The sequence below is a fragment of the Myripristis murdjan genome, chromosome 11, assembly GCF_902150065.1.
Source record: "Myripristis murdjan chromosome 11, fMyrMur1.1, whole genome shotgun sequence".
In the NCBI taxonomy this organism is placed as follows: Eukaryota; Metazoa; Chordata; class Actinopteri; order Holocentriformes; family Holocentridae; genus Myripristis; species Myripristis murdjan.
Genome location: NC_043990.1, coordinates 29,817,909 through 29,837,154, shown reverse-complemented (window position 1 = coordinate 29,837,154; position 19,246 = coordinate 29,817,909). Strand labels below are relative to the sequence as shown.

Sequence of the window (19,246 nt, the reverse complement as noted above, 5' to 3'; positions counted from 1 at the left end):
GCAGATCATGGAGTGGATGTTGAGTATGTGTCATGTCTTTAACCAACTGACTGGCTGCCTGTTCCCTCCTGCTCTGAAGTGATGGGAGCTGTGGTGGTGGGGTACGACCTCTGGAGATGATCTTAAGGGCCCCTTTTCATTGTCAGGGTCTCCAAGGCAAAACATTTCAGACTGGGGGCTAAGGTCTATAGGGGTCAAAAACATAAAAAGGTTAGAAAATCCCTGGTCTACATTAAAATTAAAGGAATAGGTCACACAAAATATGAAAATTTGATACCAAAAAGGAAGGGAAGTTAGGGATTCCCTTTTATGAACTCTAAGATCACATACTCCAATCACATACTTCAATTCAACACCAACTTGTGCACATTTCGCATTGCACAGACATCTGGATCACAAGGAGTGCTACACATTCGTCCTAGCTAACAGGGCTAGCATTGTTGAAAATAATGCACAAGAGAAAGCTGGGTGATTGTTCTTTAAAAAAGGGGATTTAGAGCCTACTTGATAAGGAACATATAATTCAACTTTTGACTACATCAGTGACTACGTTTACAGGCACACAAGAAACCAGTTTACTGTCAGTAACCAGGCCATGGCAGGAAATCAGGTAACATGTTTACACGTGCTTCTTACTCAGATTACTCAGAAAAGCCCAGTATACATGCATCATAGAGTTTCCTCCCCATGGCTCACATTAGTCTCCTGTGCTGACAGCGGTGCTGTAGCCAACTCATGGCTGGAAGAGAGCACCAGACAGATGTGTTTTTTGTTTTCTTGTATTATGAAGCATTCTTCAAGGACCATTGCTGTTTTTCCATACACATGTGCTGGCCTGGTTCTACTCAATTTGACTCGGCGTGTCAGTGCAGTGTGGCTGGGATTTGCATTTCCATTACAACAGGGCTGCAAAAGCTGTGTCTTTAACTAAAGGCAAAGCCCCGCTGGTAACTTGTTACCAGCGGGGCTTGATAGTGACTCCTACTTTCTGCTGTTGCACTGCCACTGTATCAGCATGCAGCTGCACTGCGGCCCCATATTCTACCTATGCTGTGATACAGAGGCAATGCCACGGCAGAAAGTAGTTCTGGTATTTTGGAAGCCCAGTCATGTTGTTTTCAGGTCTGTATCAACTTCATTCATTTTGGAGCAGCACACTGTGGTGTGGGGCGGCGTGGCTCAGGAGGTAGAGCGCCCATCTGGTAATTGGAGTGTTCCTGGTTCAATCCCCAGCTCCTCCAGAATTTGCTGAAGTGTCCTTGAGCAAGATACTGAACCCCTCACCGCTCCTGATGGACAGCTAGGCACTTTGCATGGTAGTCTCTGCCATCAGTGCGTGAATGGGTGAATGTGAGGCAAAGCTTTGAGTGGTCAGTAGACTAGAAGAGTGCCGTAGAAATGCCATTTATACTTTTGCGATACTTCTTGTGATACACAATTTTAAAATGTAATCCAATCCAATATATCAGATTTGAACTAGTTAGCATCAGACAAATTACTCATGATTGTGACACCTGGCTGGGGCACCAACATGTTAAATAAGGCATAAAACCCATTGAAAACAATGACCACTGCAGCAGCAAATCAGGATTTCTCCCTTTCTGGTATACTGCATAAGTCATACGCATTTATGTCATCCTAAAATGATGGTGAACTCTACTCTGAAAATGAAAAGGTTGATAACTGAGATTAGGTGATTTTATCCTCCAGCACTTCCCTGCGTGTGTGATTCTGTGTGCTCTGATGTTCAGCTCAGTGTGTCAGCGATACACTGAAGACTGTGATGAGGGACGGACACAAACAAGGAGAAAGGAAGATGGGGCTGGTGTTTTTTTCAGCCTGTTAATGGAAAGGAGGCAATGCTGTGACAATAACCAAAGGAGACAAATGGGGGTTAAATGTAGAGAATCATCCGCACACAGGAGGAGAGTGTGTGTGAATGGTTGCCAGGCAACAGAATTAGCCAGCAACCAGCTTCCCTTACAGTCAGAGGAGGAGATTGCCTTCTGCTGTGTGTCACCTGTCAGCGAGTGTGTGTGTGTGTGTGTTCTACCATCTCTACCATGATGAGAGCCACTTTGAGTTTCAGACTTTCATAGTGAAGACATTTTGGTTGTTCCTCCCTTCTTCAAGGAGAGAGAATACAGGATTTGGGTTAGGGACTCAGATTAGAATTAGGATTGGGTTCTTTGGATGTTTGGGTTCACAGAGTTCATTGTTGTGTCTCTTTAACTGTAATGTTTAGGTACATCATCATTAATCCTTTAAAACCTGAGCAGATTCACTTCAAAATAAGATGCAAGAAAATTACTAGACAAGTGGTGAAAAAAATTACTTGAAAATGACGAGGAATGAGCAAAACATTTGCTGAAAATAAATATGACCACAAAATTGTCAAAAACAAAAAACATCAACAAAGAAAAAAACAACAGCATTAATGAAACACATTAATGAAATATTTGCAAAAATGTAGTGATATAGGCCCTACTATATAAAATTAAATTAGAAGAAATTTACCACAATATCAGCCCAAATATTTGGAAAAAAATAAAAATAAAAAAATGGCCAAAAAGTTCACTTAAAAAATTTTAATAAAAACAAATTCATTCGCCAGTGTTTTCCTATTTTGGCTTTTCTCTTAGGTACGATATCTTTTATGGAGTGGTCGAGAGCACTCCAAAGAAGAAAAAAATTCTCATTGTAACAGATCACAAATTGGTTGTCCAACAAAAAGTATACACACATTTTAAATTTGAAGGCCAGAAAAAAAGCATTAAATGAATTTAAGTGAATAAATACATTTAGATTTTTTTATGACTTAGAATCAATATAGACAGTTATTTTCAGAATGTTAGCTGGGCGGAAGTCCACCTCAATGGCAGGAGGCTAACAGTTAGCATTTGGAGCATGCAGCCAGTATCCAGCACTCAGTAACAATGAGAGGAAGATAGAGCCACTACTGTCCCATAGAACAGCTAGATTTAAAAGATTTAAAAAATGGGTGAACTATTCCTTTAAAGGCTTAACCCACATTCCAAATGTGAACGCAAGTGTGTACCACAGAGTTGTTTTTTTTTCTGTTTTCTCATGGAGCTAATACTTGGACCAACATGAATATAAAGTGTTAGCATTTTTTATGTATGGACTTGCTGTGAAGTAACCAATAGAAATACATTGTTTTAAATACGTAAAAGTAATTTGTTATGCAAATAGAATTAGACAATAAAAATGTTGAATTTATTTGTGTTAATTATTAAATAGGTGTGTGTTATGACCAAGAGGAAAAGTCATTTTTTATTTCTTTGTGACATTGTGGAAACACCTTTTAGACAGATAGATTAGATAGATGCCCAAGCTCCTATACAGCAGCTTTTGAATGGATTTACAACAGGACATGTCGCTCTGTGACAGCCACTTCACATTTCCCCTCTGGGCACACAACGATAAAGCAATGGCACGCTCTGGTCATTGCTGTCTTCATCTAGTCATATAGTTATGGCTGAGTTGTTGTATGTTGATTCCTTTTCCAGGCATAACCAGCGTTCGCTCCAACTTCCATTGTTTTAGATGAGGATCAGTTAAAATTCATTCTTTGTCATTTCATGGCTGATTGAGAGCCCATGAAAGCAAGGAAAAGCCCTTTTAATCAAAATAAACAAAAAAACATCAAGTTCAGAGGTCTGGGGGAGCATGGAAATGTAAAATGTATGGATGAAGCAAAGCCTGTGCTTTGCAGGGATTAATACAGTCAGAATAGCAGGGCAAGTGTTAGGATCATTTACATGCAGTCTCTGGTGCCTGATATCACATTAGTCAGTCACTACTGCTGCTGGAGTCTCAGTGCATTTCCACCATTGGAGATTTTTTTGTACCGTGTTTGGCAAAGAACAAAAATCAGTGTCTCAGTTCTCTGCCTTATGCCCTGCTCTCCACTGAGCCACTGCAGCAGGAGCATCCGTCAGGGCAAAATAAGTGATCAATCCTGTCAATTATTCTGCAATTACGCCCCTTCAACTGGTCAGGATGAATTGGACTTAACATTCCTATGTGTGCTGCTGCCAGCCGGCTAATCCAGCCCACTGTGGGTTAATACCTAACCCCAAAAACTGGCTTTGTGACTCTTTGGAAAACCTGTTTAAACCGTCATGTTAACACACAGATGACACAGACGAGGCTGTTGTTATTCTTTTCTGTCTTGCCCCTAGATAGTGATTGTTTGTTCTCTGTCAAAGCCCATGCCTTTTTCTTCCAAGTCTTTTCCCCCTTTTTCCTTCATGCCTCCCCTTACAGGAAGACATCACCCTGGTATGCGGTTACGCTATTAAAGGACCATACCAGTGATTTTGAATGTTTAGCCCCTTTACTACAATTTCCTCACATGTAACACTGAACCATTTTACAAAGCACGCAGGGGTACTAAAGATTTCACAGCATATAACTGAAATCCCTCCATTTTCAAATTTGAATTTTTGGTTGAAACAGCCACCTTATAATGTTCTGCCTCTGCCTCTAACAAAGACATTCATAAACCACAGAACTGATAATTGGCTGTGGAAAACAAAGGGTGCACCGGTTTCAAGTCATCAAAACACAACAGTGCCGCTGCATTTAGGAAAACTAATGTGGGCGATTGTATTAGGTTGAGGGAATACTGGTGTGAAGAAAGTTTTAAATCTTTGAAAGTTCATTTTCATATTATAGTGGAATCAATGGAAACCAACAGCTGGATAAAAGGGAGGGAAGAATGATACTGATGTTCTAAAAAATGACTGTTTTCTTTGGGAAAAGATGAGCAAAAACATTAAGTTTATACATTTTGTCAATACTAGGCTAAACATGCAAAATCACCGGTATGGTCCTTTAAACATCAGCAATTAGTGATGCTCAGTGCATTCTGGGAGTTATTCTGTGATGAAATGTTGTAATTTATGATTTTTGGTATGTTTACCCAAAAAATAAATGTCTTGTGGCTGTATTGTATCTCTCTCTTCCACGATGGATAACAGAGGTGATTACTGAATTTAGAGAGATGCCCTTGCTCTTCACGTCTGAGGGTTGGACATTTACTGTTGATGTTTTAGATTGGTGAAACATTTCATTCTATCAGCCTCCATTTTAGCAGTACCTTGATATTGATATTACATTATGTTATCTACACTTAGCCAGTTCTTCACAGGAATGAGAAAAATATACCATGAAGCATAAAACTGGACCAAAAATACAAGATTCATAGTCAATTTACAAGTGGTACTGCAAAATTGTACTTTGGTAGAGTGTTGGGTTCTATAGTTCCCTGGGCGTTATGAGTCCACATGGTGGTGAAATGTTCTCATTAGTTGCTCTGTGTTCCCCTGGACTGCTAATCCACAATACTTGTGTTTTATCTGTACTGTGTTTTAACTGTAGCGAAACAGCTACCAAAACAGAACTATTACCACTTTTTAAAGAATTTAAACAACTCATGTCTTGTTATTGTCAGATTTGAATTGGAAAGTAGTTCAGTTCAGTTGCTTTTATTGTCCCAGAAGGGAAACTTGGCTTGCAGACAGGTTAAAAAAAAAAAAAAGGCAAATATCAAGACGTAATCACATATAAAACAAGACAGACAACTCCCAGTCAACAGTCAAGTCTGGCTGAAATGGTACCACTAGGAACAGATTAAAGCTGTGATTCAGTATTGCGCAAATTAAGCAGGGTTATTGCTCTGGGGACAAAGGAGTTTCTGGTACTGTTATACTTACAAAATAGTATAACTGGACCAGAAACGCCTTTGTCACTTAAGGGAGTAAAATCATGCAGAGAGAGAAATGAGTCCATTGTCCAGGCAAAAATTAAGGTTTAGTGGTTTATTTCCATTGGCAATCAAAAGCAATGGCCTCTGCTACCTCTCTTTCTCGCTCACCCTGGTGAAAAACCATGACCCTTCTCAGTGCCTAGCTCACCTGTCCCAGATTGCCTGTATATACAGTACAGGCCAAAAGTTTGGACACACCTTCTCATTCAATGCGTTTTCTTTATTTTCATGACTATTTACATTGTAGATTCTAACTGAAGGAACCAAGACTATGAATGAACACATGTGGAGTTATGTACTTAACAAAAAGAGGTGAAATAACTGAAAACATGTTTTATATTCTAGTTTCTTCAAAATAGCCACCCTTTGCTCTGATTACTGCTTTGCACACTCTTGGCATTCTCTCCATGAGCTTCAAGAAGTGGTCACCTGAAATGGTTTTCCAACAGTCTTGAAGGAGTTCCAGAGGTGTTTAGCACTTGTTGGCCCCTTTGCCTTCACTCTGCGGTCCAGCTCACCCCAAACCATCTGGATTGGGTTCAGGTCCGGTGACTGTGGAGGCCAGGTCATCTGCCGCAGCACTCCATCACTCTCCTTCTTGGTCAAATAGCCCTTACACAGCCTGGAGGTGTGTTTGGGGTCATTGTCCTGTTGAAAAATAAATGATCGTCCAACTAAACGCAAACCGGATGGGATGGCATGTCGCTGCAGGATGCTGTGGTAGCCATGCTGGTTCAGTGTGCCTTCAATTTTGAATAAATCCCCAACAGTGTCACCAGCAAAACACCCCCACACCATCACACCTCCTCCTCCATGCTTCACAGTGGGAACCAGGCATGTGGAATCCACCCGTTCACCTTTTCTGCGTCTCACAAAGACACGGCGGTTGGAACCAAAGATCTCAAATTTGGACTCATCAGACCAAAGCACAGATTTCCACTGGTCTAATGTCCATTCCTTGTGTTTCTTGGCCCAAACAAATCTCTTCTGCTTGTTGCCTCTCCTTCTTCTTTAGTTAGCTGATTGGTTCTTGCCATAACATGAATTTTAACAGTTGTCCAATAGGGCTGTCGGCTGTGTAGTAACCTGACTTCTGCACAACACAACTGATGGTCCCAACCCCATTGATAAAGCAAGAAATTCCACTAATTAACCCTGATAAGGCACACCTGTGAAGTGAAAACCATTTCAGGTGACTACCTCTTGAAGCTCATGGAGAGAATGCCAAGAGTGTGCAAAGCAGTAATCAGAGCAAAGGGTGGCTATTTTGAAGAAACTAGAATATAAAACATGTTTTCAGTTATTTCACCTTTTTTTGTTAAGTACATAACTCCACATGTGTTCATTCATAGTTTTGATTCCTTCAGCTAGAATCTACAATGTAAATAGTCATGAAAATAAAGAAAACGCATTGAATGAGAAGGTGTGTCCAAACTTTTGGCCTGTACTGTAAATTAACCTGGCGTGCCCCAGTTACCTACAACCTCCAAAATAAAAGCATAAACAAATAATCTATATTAGAATAATGCTAATGGCCTAATGAAATTACTTAATGGGTATACTTAAATCAAAACAGAAACAAACTAAATTAAACGAATAAATGTTTAAACAATATTACAAAAAATAAATTACAAAAATAAATAGCTCCAACAAAGTGTTTTAGTGTGGATTTTCTTTGGGTTTTTTGATGCTTTATTTTTCCTTGAACAGTCATTGCTGTCTTTATTATTCTCTGCTTCCTGCTTTGACTAGATTTCTTTCTTTCTCTGTTTCTGTCTCAGGTGGAGGGATGGCCCTGCCCTTGCTTCTCTTAATCGTCTCAGTGCTCCCGTCACTCAGTGCGGCTCTGCATAACACATCTGCTGGTAATGACTGGCTTTTCTTCTACTCAGGGCTTTGTCTTTGACACACTGTCTCCAGTTGTCTGTTCACAAAGATAGTGCCTCCACCAGTACCATGGCTGCTCTGTGGGTGTGCTGGGCTGGTGTGATTATGTGTGTGTGGGTATGTGTTTGTGACTGAGTGATGGTGTGTGTGTGTGTGTGTGTGTGTGTACATCGATACATGGGTTTACAAGGGTTTCATTACCAAACACTACACATCCATTTGGATGAAAAAACTGTTGTTTGATGTTCGTTGATCAATATTCCTCTGAAATGCTGCTATTTTTTTAAATTGCACAGCTCAAAATAGCTAACAGTCTCTGCAGTATTCAATTGTGAGGTGTTTTTTTTATCCCAGTGATAATTTAGTCAGACTAGTTGTCACAGTTTTTGGTTTGGAACGACACACTTCATACTGCAAATAGCCAGCAAGCATTTGATTGAGCACAAACACAAATGCTCCATACTTAAATGTAATAATAACTACAATATGGATTTAACCCTCTGAACAAAAATCAGTTTATTTTGAATTGTTTTTATAGTAATTTTATGATTTAGCATTATAATTTTTGTTCTGAAATTTTTGGAATTTTTTGGCAAATATTTGAGTAATTTTCTTTCTTTCTTTCTTTCTTTCTTTCTTTCTTTCTTTCTTTCTTTCTTTCTGTTTTTGGCTCCTTTGCAAATCACCTTGTTTTTGAAAGATCACATGAAATTGCTAAAGTCTAAAATTTCCCTGCCATGTGGCCTTTGTCACCCATACCTCTTTCTTCATTCAAATTTCACCAGTTTCTCTCAGCTGTCAACTATCAAAAATAATACTATGAAATGGCTTTGCAAACTGTTTTGGACTAATATCAGAGGGATACTTGATCCTGATTTCCCTGAGCGATGCAGGCAATTATGCCAACCATTGCAACTCTCATTTTGGTGCTCTGCATATGTGGGTATTCAACATCGGTGCCATCCATTACATCAACTTTTGCTCAGTGTCAAAACCACAGAACTTGAATGGAGTAGAATGGTTTTCAAATCAACACACCAGGAGTTTGGAATAGAGTGCAGATCAGGCTGCATGTTTTTGTCCAAACCCAACCCGAGCCAGGGATCCTAGTAACCGAGCCTGACCTGAACCCAACAAGCATTCTTTTTTTGAGTCCGAACCGATCTGAGCCCTTGTCCTCCATCGCTCGGTTACATTTACCGCCTGAAATAGCCTATGTCTTGCCTTCAACATTGTCACGTAAACTCGTCGGGACCCGCCAGGACCCGTCGGGACCCGTTAGGCTCAGGTTGGGTATCTATTCTCTAGTTTGGCAGGATGTTATGCCCCTGAAAAAGGAGAGAAATAATCACAAGAGTAGTGATGAGGTGTTTACTCAATGAGGGCGTTTACTCGATAATAATAATAATAATAATAATAATAATAATAATAATAATAATGGGAATTTTATTTATAGAGCACTTTTCAAGCATAAGCACAAAGTGCTTTCCACATTTAAAGAGACATTTAAAAGTTCTTTAATGTAACCAGGAGCCAGACCATGGATGACCTTGCAGGTAATTCATGAAATTTTAAAATGTATTCTAAACACAATGGGCAACCAGTGCAGTGACGCTAAAATTGGAGCAATATGACAGGACCTCCTAGATTAAGTTAATAATCTAGCTGCTGAGTTCTGGATAACCTGTAGTTGTGAGACTGAGTGGGAGTTTAAACACATAAAAAAACAGTTACAGTACGACCTTCTCTGTGTCTTTAAAACTGAGAATGCGTCTTATCGTGGAGATGTTTCTTAATTGATAAAAGCAAGTTTGATGATTTCTAGAATGCTGCTCTAAGGATAAGTGGCAGTCAGAAGTTACTCTGAGTTTTTTTTTTTTTTTTGCCTTGGACTTAATTTTTTCAGAAAGTGAACCAAGGGAAGACTGTATCTGTAATTTGTGATGTTCTGGACTAAAGATCAAAACCTTGGTTTTATTGCTGCTGAACTGTAGAAAATTAGCTGCCATCCAGTCCTTGACACTGTATAAACATGAGTGCTGTATGGTTAGATTGTTCAATTCATGTGGTTTAAAAGAGAGGTATATGTCATCGGCATAACAGTGAAATGAGATGTTGCGTCCAAGAGGTAACATGTACAGTGAGAATAAGACTAGTCTCAGAACAGGTCCTTGGGGCAGTCCACAGGTGATGCTAATTGCTGATGATTTAAAATCCTGAATAGAGACGAAAATTTTCCTGTTTTTCAGGTAAGAGGAGAACCACTCCAGTGCAACTCCAGTGATTCCTACTCACTCCCTCAGTCTTTCAATAAGAATTTTGTGATCTATGGTGTTGAAGGCTGCACTTTAGTCCAGCAGCACTAGGACAGAGCAGTATCCGAAGTCTGTAGCCCATATAATAATAATAATAATAATAATAAATCATTTGTGACATGGAGGAGAGCTGTTTCCGTGATGTGTAGTTTCGGAAACCACTCTAGAATTTTTCAAAGATGCTGTTATTCTTTAGAGCCTCTATAAGTTGTGCCAAAAATTCTTTCTCTAATATTTTTGAAATAAAAGATTTCTGAAGACAGTTTAGAAATTGGCCGAAATGTGTGCATATTCAAAAATATGTCTGTGCAAATTGGTCGAAAGTTTTGAACGTTGGCCGGATCCAGCCCAGGCCCTTTAAGAAGCGGCTGAACACACGCCATCTTAAAGAGGTCAGGCAAGCATCCAGAGGAGGGAGAACTGTGTATAATATTGAGCAGATGAGGTGCGATGGAGCCCATTGTGTCTTTCAGTAGTTTGGTAAGTAGGGGGTCAAGTGGGCATGATGACATGCCCATATGTGACACAGTGTTGAGGAGGTCTGGTAGTGATATGGGGGTCTTGTTAATAAAGAAAGTTGGGAACTTTTCACACTCTGCTGGAGACGAGGCAGTTTAAGTTTTTTGTGGGAGATTGACGAGGTTATTGCTGGTGTTGAATAAAGTGTGAGGATTGTGCTGATTAGCAGAGATTAACTGTGAAAAAGTGTTGGTGGATAGGGGTAGTTTTTGAAAAGCATTCATGAGGTCAGCTGTGTCTGAACAGTACAGTGTATTCAGAAAGTTTTTAGACCCCCTTCACTTTTTTCACTTTTGTTATGTTCATCCTGATGCTACAATCATTTAAATTCATTTTTTCTCTCATTAATCTACACTCAGTACCTGATACTGACAAAGTGAAAACAGAATTGTAGAAATGTTTTTAAATTTATTAAGAAGAAAAAACTGAAATATCACATTGACATTAAGTATTCGGACTCTTTGCAGCAACACTTGAAATTTAGCTCAGGTACCTCCCATTTCTCTTGATGGTTGCTGAGATGTTTCTACACCTTGATTAGAGTCCACCTGTGGTAAATTAAATTGATTGGACCTGATTTGGAATGGCACACACCTCTCTGTAGATGGTTTTGGCTGATAGTGACCTTACATTAAACAAGACCCATTTAACAAGTTGAACATTAGACTCTAGACTGGCTGGTTTTATGTCTTAGATTGTGTAAGTTAGCACTGTTGATTCTTAGCTTACGGGGTCTTGTCCTAATCAGTGCTGATCTTCTTCGGGGCTACAAATAGGGCTTGGGGTTATAATACTGTGTGGGGCAGAGTAGATGAGGTGGGACAACAGATTCTTTGTTGGTTCTGGGGAGTCTGGAATAGTGCTAGAAGGGCCAGGTTTCACTGCATATTTGTAAGTATGGTTTGCCAAAGCCACTGGGATGAAAACTATCGGGATAGTTTTCATCCCAGTGGATCCCTATAGAGGGAGGGGCGATTCCAGAAAAGATTAAAGTGATCAATAAATATGAAATTGTACATTTCGCAGGCTGACTGAAGCCAGCTGTGGAGACTCAAAATCCGACTAAACTGTTCAGTGCCTTTTCTCAGGGGATCGGGCCAGAGATTGACACTTGTTTACCGCATTCTTGCATTAGGCTAAAAAGGTGATTCATATCTTTAAGCAGCTTGGTTGTTTGGTCACAGATATTATTTACTCCTACGTTTTGCGCAAAGCAGTGGTTATTCGTGATGTTTTGGATCTTTGCTATGATGTCCATGACTTTAGCCTCAGGGAAAGACAGAATCTTGGCTATTTTGAGGCACGTCGATTCCGTGGGGAAACGGTGGAGGGACGGTACGTTTTTACAGCTCCATGGGCAGGATGAGCCTTGTGTCTGTGTAGCTTGGCTCGAACCAGCGCTGAAGTTTTTGCATCCTTACGTGGTGAGCCTTAGACACATTCCACAGGTTGCAGGTGACCAGACAATGGCGAAAAATCCTGTTCATTCAGGATGTCAAATCTGTTACTTAGCTGGATATCATGGGGCGGAGGGGACCGGGAGAAGGACCTCTTATGCTTAGGATGGACCACTCTGGTCCACTGCTCTTGCGGGTACGGAGTAGAACTGATGAGTGCCTTTGGCCTTGCTCCTAGCTGGATCCAGGAATCATTGGGCAGGGTTGGGGGAGTGCACGGAACAGTCGAGTCCACCTCCATGGCGGCTGCTGCTGCTGCAGGTCCAACATATACGATACGAGGGTGTCCAAGTGCCCCTCAGCCTTCTGGAACTGATACAGGGTGGATATTCTTCCTTCCAGCTCCTCGCAGTCAGAAGGGCTGAGTGGAGGTATGTCTGGTTGCAACTGACATGAGGGCTCCCGTCCACAGCCCACAGCATTGAGATAGCACACACCGACACCGACAGCTGTTGGACAAGTGTCAGATGAATGAAACTTCTGGTCTGGCGGTACTGGTCTTCGTTCCTCAGCAAAAGGAATGAAGCTCCCTTGAACTGTCCGTATAGTAGAGAGAATCTGTTGTCCAAGTTGTAGTGAGCTGGTGGCAGCACTCAACAAAGGTTAATTTCAGCAATATAAGTAAATACAGATCACAAGCTATATATGTACTTAAAACTCCTTTTGTCTTGACCAGAGATCCTTAGGATCAGAAAATCTAGATGATCTCAGAAATAACACATGCTAAGATATTTAAAATCCAAACAAACAGAGAGAGATGAGAGCAGACATCAGTCAAGTATATAGTCAAAATATAGTCAGAATATAGTCAAAATCATGCAAAATACCTGATGAGGCATTTACTCAAATGAGGAAAATACTACGACTTGCCCTGGCCATGTAGGTGGAGACAAAAGTAATCAGTCTCTGGCTAGCAGATTAAGACCACTGTGCCGATCACTGATAACATTATTATAGCTTAACTATAATGAATGAAATAAACAGTGAATTAATTAAATTTGTTTTTCTAGCATTTTAACCATTTTTAACAAAATATGAGTTATCACAGGATTGTAATATTATTACAGATCATGAATTTACTGGATCTCTTGCAACCGCCCATTAGAGTATAAACTATTTTTAGGTGTTATGGCTTAACCGAGCTCTCTGAGGTGAGACGTTTTGCAGTGAGGACCAAAGCAGGGGAAAGACGTCCAGCCCTTCAGTCAGTGTCTGTTAGCCAATGTTCTGCTTTCACACTATAGCACCAGTACAACATATCTGCAGTTCTCAAGCAAGTGGGACCAACTTCACGGCCCTGCTGATTATCACCGTGGCAAACACCTATAATCACCATTTTATTCTGTAGCAGGCAAACAGAGCAATGACTGTTCCATTCCATTGAAGTTCTGTGGTCAAAATGTTTGCTTGGTAGGCACTGTTTTTTTTTTCCTTTGCATGGTCAAATGTCTACCATTTGATGAGACTGCTTTGCATGCATTCAGTATTCTACATTTCTGTCTTTGCTCTGCATTTTTTCCTCTGTCATATCAGTCACCTCTTGGGCATGAAATTGCTGCCACAGCTCTTGAGACTCATACTGGACAAGCACCATTTCCCACTTCTAACAGCCTGGCTTGGCAGACAGGCCCAGCCCAGTGTTTAAAAACCATTCTGCAACCAATGGGAGCTGGAAAAAAAACTAATGAATATTTGCTGTAAACACACAGCGCTTATTATCATCCTTTTATATCCGAGCTCATGGTTTGACGCTAATGCTCAGAGGCAGATGTCAGATCTCTGTAATACAGACATAAACCTGCCGCCAGATTAGCGAGCTGTCATTTCCCCTTTGTGCCAAGCATGAGGGCATAGTGGGGGGTTGTTTGCTATGGGAGTCACGTCCAGTGGTCTTTCCTGCCCTCTGGTGAGAAATGTGGTGAATGTTTAGTAATTAGGACTTTACACTGTGGGTGAACCTTGCTGGAATTGCAGGTTCCAGATGTACTGTCCTCAGGGGAAAGGAGGGAAAAGGAGACAGAGAGACTAGAGATAAGCAGATAAGCAGATACATAGAAAGTACCTATGATGTTGCCTCAGTGAATAGAGGCTGGTAGTGAAAAAGCAGAGGAATATGGAATGCTAGCACACAGAGGAGGCCTAATCTAGAAATTAGCTTATTCCCGAGACAGATTGATTTCTCTTAGCGTTAAATGCTTGTGAAAGGCATACAAGAGTTTGATCCAGCATCACTGATCTGACCTGTAATCCTCTGACACCTGAGCAAACCAAAGCAAAAAGGCTATGAGCAAATTGACAAGAAATTACCTTCAAATTCAAAAGAAACTAGCAAAAAAAAAAAAAAAACACTGACCTGAAAATAATCTTAAGAGTCAGAAAAACAAATGAATGAAAAGAAATGTTCAGAAAATTAGCCAAAGAATGACTGGAAAATGTGTAAAAATAAATAAATAAAAATAAAACACAATACAATAACAGAAAACACCACTTATAATCATTATAATTTTATATTTAAATTTAAATCACAAATTACCACAAAATGTACAAAGGGTTTGTTCAGAGAGTTAAAAAAAAACAAAAACTTTTCATAATTCAAAGCTGCCCATTGGCTCCTGGGTTACAAAGGGTTGTAACCTGATAAAATGTACTTAGCAAGAAATGACCCAAAAATTTGCAAGAAATTGGTAAAAAGACGTGTACCATAAAATGACCACTAACTTACTAAAAACAGCAAAAAAAAAAAAAAAAAAGCAAGAAAGAAGAAGAAAATTGCTAAACCAAAAATCATCAAATGAATAAACAAATAAATAAATAAATGAATAAATAAATAGAAAAATAAATAAATAAAACAAATTTTGTTCAGAGGCTGAAATAAAACTCCTGGGATTGCGAGGGTTAATGTGTGTGCATTTGGGGAGCAGTGAGGTCACGTTCTGTTTCCATCAAAAGCTGATGTGTTCATCAAAGAGCCTGTTAGGAGTCTCGCAGCTTGTTTCCTGTCCTGTGGCTCTGCCTCAGTGTGGCCTGCTCTCTCTGCCTGCTGCTGCAGGACGAGGCCCAGCCCAGGCTTCTTATTGTCACTGCAGATTATTCATCAGCTGGTGCTGTAGTGTCGTGCAGCCTCAAGGGTGTAGGTTCCATTTCAGTTTTGCGAGACTCACTTCCTTATCCTGCAAATCACAGTGCCAGCCTGTGACCCAGTGGTTTTCAAAGTGGGCTTCGTGAGGGTCTTCCAGGACGTCCTCAGCTAAATGGGAAGTTGGTAAATTGCGTGGTAATTTAAAAGCTTGTGAAAGGTGTCTGCAACCTCAGGCCGTGTTCAGACACCTTTCATAAGCTTTTCAATTTCACAAGCTTTTAGACACAAGAAATCTGATCCAGAATCACTGATCTGATCTTCAAACAGATCATTTTAATCCTTATATGTACAACTTTATACATAATGCACATACTTTTTTAACAATTTGTAATGAACATATTTTTATTTTTTAATATTTATATCTATTTCATATCATTTAACTCTTCTTCTAAGAATTTGACTGCAACTGACCCAATTTCCCTTCAGGGATCAATAAAAAACTTTCTGATTCTGATTATAAATATAATTGAGAATATTCTGGTCATTTTCTTGTAACTTTTTACTGATTTTTTTTTTTTTGCTAATGTTTGGGTAATTTCTTGTTAAAATACTCATCAGTTTTCAAATAAATCAAATTAAACTGGGAAAAAAGGTCATCAGTAAATTAGCAAAAACAACTCATGGAACATTAGTAAAGCACTCACAAAAACTACAGCAACAACAAATATATAATAAATAGATAATTAATGATTGAATGGATGTTAGAATGAATGAATGACCAGAAAATTAGACAAACAATTTTTTTTTGACTACATTCAAATCTGCACACAAAAATGAAAAAAACAAAACAAAACAAAAAACAAAAAACAAAAAAACAAAAAAAGATTCTTGTGTTTAAATTCCTTTAGAAAAAAAACCCCTCTTGATGTAAGGGTCCTTATAGAGCAAAATGACTTAAAATGGGGGTCGGTGGCTTACTGAAAGTAAACTTGGGGGTCCACAGCATGACAAAGTCTGAAAGCCCCTGCTGTATAACCCATAGCCATAGTGTGGGGGCCTCACAACAGCATCATTCAGACGCAAGCATAGGCCTATGGTTTTTAAAAGTTACTGAATGTTTTGGTGCAAAACTATTTCCTGTGTTACGTATGAAAGAGATGCATGTTCTTGTCATAATAACAATGCACACCATCTGTATACAACATGAGGGTTCACTGAATTTATACAAAGTAACAGACCTCTGCCCACAGTATGAAGCGCTAACATTAGCTTTGTACTTTGTACTGCTCTACATGATGGTGGTTGAGGTGACCTCATTGTCAGGTGCTTTGGGTATCAACATCAAGTGCTATATAAATGTAATCCATTAATCCATTACTATGGGCTGCAGCTAACTTGCTGAGGATCGCTTCTCATTATTTGGACCAGAGTCAGACCTCTTGCTCAAAATCTATATCCTCTGTGCTCTTGTTTTTGGAACCAAAGCGGTGTTGCAAATGAAAGGACAGCAGGGAAAGCACAAAGCTGCAGCCGAGCTGGACGTGTTGGTTGAGGAACCTAACATAATACAACCAAGAATTAGAAACTCAAACTGCAATGTAGACACATGATGCCGTCAGCCAAAAATATTGTGTGGAATGCTCAATTGTCCAAAGTTAGCACACATGGAACAACAAAACACTCCACTGCAGAAATATATTTTTTTAATCACACACATGTATTCTGATATTGTCCAAAAACACAAGGGATCTGAAACCCAAAGATATGTATGGTAAACCAGGTTATTCTAGTTAACTAAAAAAAAACTAAAATTAGGTGTGAATAAATTTTAGTTAACTGAAATAAAATAAAAACTAGACTTTGGGGGTAAAAAAAAACAAAATTAAGTGAAAAGACTTTGTGTTGTTACAAAACTACCTAAACTAAAACCAAAGTGTGTAAACTGTGTTCAGTTGTGCTGTGTGTCAGTTTGCTCAGATGTGAGAGCAGCAGCATGAGTTTGCGTTGCTGCTGATGGTTACTGAGACTAGGATGTCCACAAGACTGGGCAACAAACAAACAAACAAAAAACAGTAAACTGAAACTACACTGAACTGAAAACAAAAATTAAAACCAAAATACAAGTAAACACTAAAGAATAAAGAATAAAAATAAAAAATAAGAATAAAATGAGAGAGTTGTTGACTGAAACTTCAGTATAAGTGAGTAATCTATCCTGTAATCTATATGGGTTGAAATCTATGTGCTACAATAACCATTTCTGATGTCAAAGTCTTTTGGATGGACTAAATCCCTTTTCCCAGAGGTCTCACATTCATGAATTGTATGCACAACCCCAGGCTGTAAAACTGAAAAATAAAAAAGTTCTGAGTATATGATGATTTTTACAAGTGATCTTGTTTAATCTTTTGATCACACACGTGTTATTTTGGGGTTGCTATTATAAAGCAGAAGATTAGCAGGATTTTAAATGGCTGGCTTTTCCAAGAGTGATTCTTAAAAATAAAACAATGGAAAATACTTTGTTTTCAAGCTTTGGTGCTCATGTGTGGTGAGAAAAAATTCAGACAACAACAACAAAAAAGCCCAACAATATAGCCCCAATGCCACCACTTTCATTTATTTTTAATTTATTTCTCAGTAATTTTAAAGTAGTTGCCTTTACAGCCAAAAGTATTTGTGAGTGCAAACTGATAGATGACAATTTATCTGCTGATGAATGATGACCACAGTGGATTGTGAAGTCACTGTTAAAATATTTTGAGTCAAGACATGTACCTAATGTAATTTAATGAAGTAGATGTAGCTGTCCACAAACAGGCCTACTGTACTGTACTGTACTACAGAACAATCCCTGGGAGGAACGAAGGAAGAGTTGATTAACCTTTCATGTCAACTGGCCAAAAGGCATTGTGGCAGTGGGCGTGGCCTATAACAAAAAGGTGCATAACCAGCAACAGAAATACTCCTGAACTCAACTATTCCCTCATAACTGTTTAATTTAAATTTTTTTTTCAACAGAAAACATCACCCTCAATTAAAAACACGAAAAACCAAGAAGAGTAAGAGCTGAATTTGGTCAACCATGTGATGTGGAAATGGCATATCTTGTGACTAATGGTGGTGGAAGTGCCATGTATCTAGTTTGTTGCTGGTATGCCTTTCACATGTAATTTTTTTTTTTAGACCTGCAGCCTATTTTCCCATCACACCAACTGATTGTGTTCACAGTCTTGTCAAATGCGTCACTGTGGAGTGACTTATGTCTGGGTAGAGCTCTCCAAACCAGTCCCATGTGGCCGGGACTCAGAAGCATGCAAATGTTGTTTTTCAGCAAATTGCTTGCTTTGTGTAGAGACATGTTGGAAAATGAAGTGATTTTGAAAAGGAGTCAGATGTCTTCACTTCTTCCACACTTTGTTCATCCTCCACAGAGATCTGAAATTGAATTGTTAACATTTAAAGAGTAACTAAAACCCAAGCCCAAATCTGAATGAAGCCTGACCTCTACTGGTGAAAAGTATGGTGGCTGGTCTTTGGTGGCAGGTGATGTCACCAGCCACAGAGAACAACATGTAGTGACATCACCTGCCACCATAATAATTGTAATTTTCTTGTAATTTAATTTTGAATATAAACATATAATGCAATCATTTTTCTGTTCTTAATGGAATAAAAGTCAATAACGTAATAACGTACCAATGATTTAATAACATTTCTGCACCAATAACTTAAAAATGTTTTGGTTATTACATTATTATCTGGGTAACAAAAAAAACAAAAAACAAAAAAAAAGACAACATAAATACACACACACACACACACACACACACACACACACACACACACACACACACACACTCACACACACACACACACACACACACACACACACACACACATGCTCTTGTGTTGTATAGTATGAAATTTATACCTCTCTGAAGATGCTTTGTTCTCAAATACAAAGACCACTGTTTCTTTTCATGAAAGATGTCATCTTTAATTACACTTATTTAAATCACTTTTTCAACAAAGGGTTTCCAGCACACTGTTATAGCCATTCAGCTCTCCCTCTCTCTATGTGCATATATCAAACCTGACTCCTGAAAGGTTACATGAAAATGTATTACCAAATCAGAATTCCTGGAACGGGAGATAAGTTTAACCATCAGGTTAGATAAGTCTAACCTGTGTG

General features: G+C 39.2%; 1 protein-coding gene across 1 annotated transcript in view; it reads left to right on the top strand.

Annotated features, from left to right (window-relative positions):
* The first annotated feature begins 11,765 nt into the window (after window positions 1-11,765).
* gabbr1b (gamma-aminobutyric acid (GABA) B receptor, 1b) overlaps window positions 11,766-19,246 on the top strand; it is a 131,064-nt gene continuing 123,583 nt past the window's right edge. The window contains exons 1-3 of the mRNA XM_030062990.1: window positions 11,766-11,850; window positions 12,151-12,343; window positions 14,991-15,102. Coding sequence (XP_029918850.1) covers window positions 11,766-11,850; window positions 12,151-12,343; window positions 14,991-15,102 — 390 coding nt within the window. The remainder of the gene's footprint in view (window positions 11,851-12,150; window positions 12,344-14,990; window positions 15,103-19,246) is intronic.